The sequence below is a fragment of the Serinus canaria genome, chromosome 4 (assembly GCF_022539315.1).
Source record: "Serinus canaria isolate serCan28SL12 chromosome 4, serCan2020, whole genome shotgun sequence".
Lineage (NCBI taxonomy): Eukaryota > Metazoa > Chordata > Aves > Passeriformes > Fringillidae > Serinus > Serinus canaria.
In genome coordinates this window covers 12,529,075-12,536,828 of record NC_066317.1, presented here as the reverse complement: position 1 = coordinate 12,536,828, position 7,754 = coordinate 12,529,075, and the positions used below count along the sequence as shown (strand labels likewise).

The 7,754-nt window shown below is 38.1% G+C and overlaps 1 protein-coding gene across 2 annotated transcripts in view; it reads right to left on the bottom strand.

The window, feature by feature from the left end:
* Positions 1–260: 260 nt before the first annotated feature.
* CDS1 (CDP-diacylglycerol synthase 1) overlaps positions 261–7,754 on the bottom strand; it is a 29,470-nt gene continuing 21,976 nt past the window's right edge. For both annotated transcript variants that reach the window (XM_009101363.4, XM_050973735.1), the window contains 4 exons: positions 6,718–6,870; positions 6,006–6,125; positions 4,142–4,245; positions 261–3,015 (listed from right to left, as the gene is read on the bottom strand). In XM_009101363.4, coding sequence (XP_009099611.2) covers positions 2,886–3,015; positions 4,142–4,245; positions 6,006–6,125; positions 6,718–6,870 — 507 coding nt within the window. In that variant the 3' untranslated portion in view covers positions 261–2,885. The remainder of the gene's footprint in view (positions 3,016–4,141; positions 4,246–6,005; positions 6,126–6,717; positions 6,871–7,754) is intronic.

Below are 7,754 nucleotides of genomic sequence, written 5' to 3'. Positions count from 1 at the left end.
CCCTGCAGCACCACAAAGGGTGAATAGTGATAGGTCTATATGAGTATTGTTGGAGTGAGCACCTTTGGGAAAAGATGACAAGCTTGCGTGTCTTTGGACATGAGGCATATTGTACAATTTTCAGCAACAGACATGGATGGTCTGAAGCCTGGAGGAGCAAAAGATTGGAAATTATTAGCAGACTTTCTATTAAGAACACAAATGTAAGGAATCAAAAGACTATAAATTCATGTTAAGAAAACTCCACCCACTATACATGCTATAGGAAATAAAAGACAGGAGGATTTCTGTCCCAATTTTATTTTTTTACAACACCTGCTTCAATGAAAGATTGAAACAGTCAAACTAAAACAGACATTAAATGCTCATACTATTTACAAGATTTACAGAATATACATTTTTCTTTTTTGCTCAGCAGGTAATTAGAGCCACTTAGGACAAAAGTGCAAGTGAAAAGAATAACTGGTGTATAAAGTTAACTTCCCTGTTGATCGTGTTGCAATGCTTGAACTAACAGAAGTAGCCAGTGTGGTAAATTCTCTTTATAGTAACCAAGCATGGATGTCACTTCACAGTGACAGATCCTGCTCAGTCATATTTACACCAAGCCTAAACCAGTAGGAAGCTATTACTCTACCTATAAAATTGATGAGTGAGTTCACAGGTGATCCCATCTTGATTTTAACATTGAAAAGCAGAATTGCAGTATTGAATTTTCTATTGTGCACATTGACAGTGATTAATTTCAAATGCTCTGTTGTATTAAATAATAAAATATATTTTAACTTCCTTATTGTACATGCTATAAAATTACACTAAAAATTTCAAGTTTCTGAAGTAACAATTACCCTTTTACATATATATTCTCTATATAGTTTTTTAATATTTAGATTTTATTTTAATACCCAGGATAAAGATATACTAGCTCCAGTATGGCTGCATTTTATCATAGACCAGAGTCCCATACATAACCAAAGCCTCATCTAAAAGCTAGTTTTGAAGATATTCTACTTTGGTTTCCTTCACATTTTCTCTTCTCTTCTTTTTAAATCACCTTTCCAAAGGTAGCTGTGCTACCTTTTAACTTCAGGTTATGCTCTATCTCAAGTGAGGGCTGAACTCCAATCCCCTCCAGCTAATAAGCCAAGTCACAGAGCCACTGATGGACAAGCAGCAGGTGATGTTTTTTACCTCTTGGAGTGTTCCTTCAATACAGTACTGCAATCTCCAAGTCAGACATAATTTAACTCTGTCAATACTTGACATCAACAGGAATTACTTCAGACCTGAATTTTGTTGAATGTACAAGGGGCTGCTCTTCCATACACAAGCTGTACAGTCTCAAGTGCAAAACAGAGTGCACAGTGGTGTCAGCTACGTGGTGTTCAATAAAAAGCAGTTTGAATTTTACTGATACATCTTATCACCCATCCAAGTGATTTGCTCCATGATTGTATCCTCAAGTAGCACCAACCATTTAAATTTTAATCTTTAGTATATATACATCTTTTAATAATTTATATACACACACACAGATATGGCATATGTGGAGAAACTTATTTACAGTTAGTTGGAAACATGAAATTGTATCAATTTACAGTATATGAAAAGAAAATTGGCATTTGTGCTTTCTGTTTGTACAGCAATTTTTGTCATTTCAAAAAAAGTTCATATTTTTATTTGCATCAAGACATGTTACATGATGAAAAAAGTTGTAAAACAACTAGGATTGAGAATAATGGAGCATTAATTCTCCTCATATAGCCCACTAAGTCTACAGAATAGTTGCTTTCTATAAAAATTCTCCATTCAAACCCCTCTGTGGTTACCCAGGCTTGCCTGAGGATCTTCTTAATAATAATGACACACAGCAGAAGAACCATGCATCCTGTCTTGCACTGTGCACATTCATGAGATAAAAGTTTATGTCTTCACTGAGTAACACACTGATACACACCACTTAAACCTCACTTTTTACTCAGGACCTCAAAGTGTTTTTAAAAAGAAGAAATACCCCAATTCTACAAAGCAGTTAGGAGGCACAAGGAATAAGGCTTGAATTACTGTCTTCAGACACTGACCTGGCCATGGAAACTAGGGACTTAAGCTTTAGATTCTCCCTGTTTATTGGGCTGAAGAATTTCTCAGGTAATCTCTATTCCTGGAGGTACACACTTGTTTATGATGTGTAATGTTAACAACAACAGCAAAAAAAGCAGCTCCACAGCCCGAACTACCCAACTGTATTTCAACGCCCAGCTGTATTTCCATAAATGTACTTTTCTCTTGAAAGAATGAAATGGTTTCATAAGAAAGCTGTTAAATAAAAAACAGAGCTAAGTTTAATCTTCATAACAATTAAGTAAATACAGGTAGCCTGATAGAGCAGGCTCAAACTACTTCTTTGACCAGGCTAACAAATGTTTTCTGGCCAATAGTAATTTCAGCATCAGCCTATACAGAAGTTACTGCCTCCCTGATGTGTTTACACTTCATTAACCATTGGAGAAAAAAGGTATTGCTAAGATATACAGTTTTAAATAATTCATCAAAAGCTTACAGTGAATTTCATATTTTTTTTTCTTAAATACAAAGATGGTTAGGCTGGGTGCTGAAGAACGACTGCTGCCATCCATCTCAGGAACTAAAATGCACAGCATGTGTACCATTACTTTGCAAGCATTTGAATTATTTTAGGAGTAAGAAATCCTTAGTGTCCTAGTAGGAAGTCATAGCATTCACATTCACATTCATTTCAGGAAACATTCACCTTTTCCAGACTACAAATTACTCTGTCTTTAGCCATTATTTATGTGCACTTTTGCAGTGTTTTTCCGCAGGCTTCTGGTAGATGGAGTTTTCTTCTAGTCCTCTGTTTTGACAAACTACCCTCTTAGAGATGGCTGCAAGATCCCTTTTTCAACGAGGTGAGATTTCAGGGTTTTGTACACACTTAATTGTTGTTCAGGCTGAAGTATCAACAGCTGTTTCAGTAATTTGCTTGGATTTGGACCCCTGTCAATGAAAAAAATATTTTTTTTTGTGACCACAGCTCCAATGAGTCTTTTAGATTTCTTCTTGCTCTCCAAAAAATGCCTTCCCTTTCTTGAGGACCCAAAGTTACAATTTCTCCCAGTCTCTCTCCTCAGGATGCGTGGGCTAGCATTACTGGCAAAGCACATTCTTAGCTAAATATAAACAGAAACTAAAAAGCATTTCTATTTGCTATCAAAGGGGGATATTAAGAAGGCTTATGACAAATAAGATTCCTTGATTCATCTTTTATCACTGTAATAATTTTTTTTATTAGCAGATCTTTATTTAGTATCCGTTGCCTGCCAGATAAGCGATGTACTACTGAACTAAATGGGAAATTGGCCAAGTCAGTAAAGAAAACTGCAAATTAAACCAAGCTTTTCTAAATACCAGCCTCATTTTTAGCTAGCCACTTACAATCTACTTCCAAGATGAACCAAATATAAGGTAAAGAATCTGTTGCTGATTAGGTATATAATACTTATTTAGCCATATCCATTTACAAAACTAAGGGCATGTCTTGATTTGGTCCCTTGAACCACTCCTGCCTCAGAAACTAAAATGTCTATTATAAGAGAATTGTGATTCCCATGATTTCATCTTGAAAGCTGGTGTGGTTCAGGGAAGATGAGCAATATTTTCCTTAACTATAGCATTTTGATCTTAAACAGAAAACCCGAAGCCAAGCAACTGAGAAATACTGAAACTCATGGGAAGAACTGCAGTCTCTCAACCTACAGGTTCTTTAGGAACCACAGATGAAAGCAGATGCTGCACAACCCTCCTGCCTGAAACCCTATCCTACACCATTCTGTAATCAGTAAATTCTAGAAAAACTTCTGATAGGCTGCTACAAAACTTTCTTGTATTTCAGGTACACAGGTTACCTTCAAAAGCAGTCACAGAAACATTCAGGCATAGTTTGAACCTGACACAATGCCCCCAGGCAGGGACATTGTTTTCTTAATAGTCCTGTATTTGAAGTGACTGGATAAATCCTATTTAGCAACTTGCAATCTCTGCTATGCTAACATAAGTGCTATTCATTCATTATGGCACAACTCCTGTGCATGTTTCAGTAGTTAATATTGTAGAAAGTCCATACCTTATGAAACTGGTGATATAGACATGAACAAAAGTGGCCATCAAGTACTGACAATCAAAGCGATCCATTATCCCACCATGCCCAGGGATTGTGTCTGCAAAATCCTTTGGGTGTGTAGGGCAAGAAGGGGAAAGAAGAAAAAAAAAAAAGATGGTCAGTGGTTCCTGTGAAACACACAAATGATGTTATCTCCTGGCAGCAGCACATTAGGGCTGCCTAGAGCCAAAAGTTAGCAAGAGGCTCCTTTGCTAAAGGAGTTTTTAACTGCAAAGGCAAGCCAAGGGATGAGAAGAAAAAAGAAGAAGCTGCAATTTGTCCACAGTTTTGCACTAGAGGACAGCAGTAGGTCAGGTGCAGGTGTGCCAGTACAGAGAACACTTGTGTGCCTATACACACTCCATTTTGTAGCAAACCTCTTAAGCTGCTGGCTGTTGTTTCTTGCCTCTGCAGAATCTAATTCTTCTTTTTAAGACCTTTTTTGCTTTATCATCTACCACAGTTAAAAACCATAGTATGTGCAAACAATATAAATTTATCTAACAGAATCAAAAAACACTGTGAAAAAATGATCACTACTTAAAAAGTATATATTTCTGATACAAACAAAGCTTGATACACTACTTTTATGTTACCTGGCTTGTCTATAGAACAGCTTTATCAATCAAAATACCTTCAGACATCCTTTCTGTCAGCCACACTCACTCGTGTCCTCTCTGAGTGAAAATCCTGACCTTCGTCATGTGGGGTGACTGCCAGCAAGTTAAACTAGTTCTGCCCAATGCGGGGCAGGCATGGAGTGCGCTGCCTTCAGCAGCAGTTCCATAACATCCCTGACTTCTGGCAGTCCTTAAGTCATCATTTGGGGCCCAGAAGTTTTAAAAGGAATCTACTTTTTTACTTATCTACTTTAAGAATAAGTGCTGCTTTTCAGCAGCATTTCTTTCATCCCAAATTCCTTCTTCACACAGTCTTTTGCTATGTGGCTGTACAGGTATGAGAGTGCTGTGGCCAGCAAAGTGCTGGGCAAGCTGCTGGGACCAGCATGAGAAAGAGGGGTAAGTACAAGCACATGTATAGGAGTTCAGCACAAACAGAGAGGTTTACACACTTCTGTGCAAAGCACATGCCAGCTTGGTGGACATACTGAACAACAACATGAACAACAACGAGCAACAGGGTAAGAATTACAGCAGTCCTACCAAGACATAAAAAAGGTCGGGAGAAATTTGGGATTGCCCTCTTGCCATACTCCGGCTGCCATTTAATACCAGCCAAGGACAGCATTGCCACAAGCGACAGCGCACACCTTGCAATAAACAGAGGGCAGCAGGTCACATAATTTGCTAGTACAAACCCCTGTTACAAGGCAGATGTTTGGCAAAGGCAGCCCAACATCTCGTGCTTTGGTGAGCCCGACACACCAGCATCTGCCTGTGACACCAATGCCACCCGTAAAAACCAGCCAGCCAAAATCTGAAGGGTAAACCACTATCAGCACTTTTGAGGTGTCTACAGATTGCCCTTCATGTCAAGTATAATATCTCATATCTTGCTTGTCTAAATCACTTCTGCAACATGATTTGGAAGAATAAATATTGTCCAAACTATGTAACCAAATTATTCTTAGATTTCTAGCATTGAAGTCACATGCTGACTATGCCAAGTTTGAAGAATATCACGCACACACACACATCTGATAAAACTAAGTCCTGCTTCTGATACTAAAAACCAGCCAAAACACTGTTGCAACTTAACAGAAACACAACTACAATGAAGGATTTAAAAAATCCCTAACACACCAATTTATCTAACCCAAAGAGAAAAACAAAAGACCACTGAGAGGCTTACAGGACTCATTATATACCTTGATTTTGAAAGCTCTTTTAAATCCACTGGCAAAGAATCCTCCAAATGGCCCAATTAATGAGGCAAATGTTGACAGTGCAAAGCTGTGCATCTGAAATGGGTACATACTCACTGTTTCCTACAAGAAAAATAATTAACACTGTGTTTCAATATGTTTGACTGCAGGCATTTTTAGCTTACATATTTGAAGGGTCAGAGAGTACATTACATATAACGATCACTGGTAGTACTTTTTTATGCAGCATGGAAGTAATGGCACTAACACACAGGATTCTGTGAGGAGAAGAGAGTAAAACTCCAGTCCTAACAGCAGTTACACACTAGCTGAAAATAGAACAAAGTTCTACAGGCTTACTTCAGCTTGCCACTAATTCAGGCCATAACAAGCCTTTGTCCACTTCCCACAAAAAATTCAAAAAGTTTGCTCTTCAAAAATGAGTTTGCAAAATGCCTAAGTGGCACCCACATGCAGCACAAAGAGAACACAGGCTTCAAGAACAAAGGCAAGTTCCCTCGGGTGACTCCAGCGGTGATTCTGATTGGGTGACCACATCCCCTGTATAAGCAATGGAGGGGCTCTTAGTATTGACCCAGTTCTTAAGGTTAAGCTTTACCAGTATTCAGATACCCTTCTAAAATTATTGGGAAACCCATTTAAGCTGGGAAGCATGACTTCAGTTTTAACAAAAGCCTGTTTTTTTTTCCCTTACCCATCCCAACACAGCCTGAAGCAATGGTGGCACAGAGTACTTCTTCATTTGGAAGAGCTCTGAAGGTTCACACTCTGTCACAAATCTGTTGGTTTCACTGTTGTATTCCACAGGGCAGACAAAGTACTGATGTTGAGCCAAAAAATAGGAAAACTGAAAGGCAAAACAAGAACTCCTGAATTAGGCATTTGTTATTACACTCAAAAACCCATAGTAAATGGCGTTATCACCACAAGCTCAGGGTAATAAAAATCTTTCTAATAAGAAACACAGAATGGAGAAAAATCAGCCTGCCTTAACTGGAGAGTGCCTCAACAAGGCAGATGCTCCATGAGCTTAGTGCTGATTTCCCAAATTATTTTCTTTTCTCTATCTGGATATCTTCTGTATTATAAAATTCAAAAATGTCATCCCCTCACAATTTTTTTGCAGTTCCTTTGTCCCTTAAAACTTGAACATCTCCTCTACTAAGTTTGGCTATTATGAGTTCTGCTGACCTTGGTGACAAACTACTTATCACAACAGTTACTTATGATGGTATTATCATCTGTGCATATCATTAGAGTAAATTGCTTTCCAGGAGAAATATCGTTATAAAGCATGTAACACAGAAGGACTACTTCACAAAGCATAAATGATGTTACTGATAAACTTCAATTTCAAAATAGGGATGCAACTAATAGATAAAATTATTCCAGATACTGTAACAGAAATGGCCGAAAATGGTCAATATGATCTCTTCAGTAGAAGTTAAAACCTTGCCTACCCTTTCCAGCTAGTTATAAACTGGCAGAATTCCCTAGGCAAAAGAACACCTAACCCTGAGGCTTTCAGGAGTTTGAGATAAAATTAGTTATAAATTTGGTTATTTCAAGTAAAAATATGAAGACTGATTCTATACAAAGAAATTCCTATGTGCCTGGAAATGTTCAAGACAAGGTTAGATGGGCTCTGAGCAATCTAGGGTAGTGGAAGGTGTTCCAGTCCTTGGTAAGGGGAATTGTACTGAGATGATCTTAAAGGTCCCTTCCAAACAC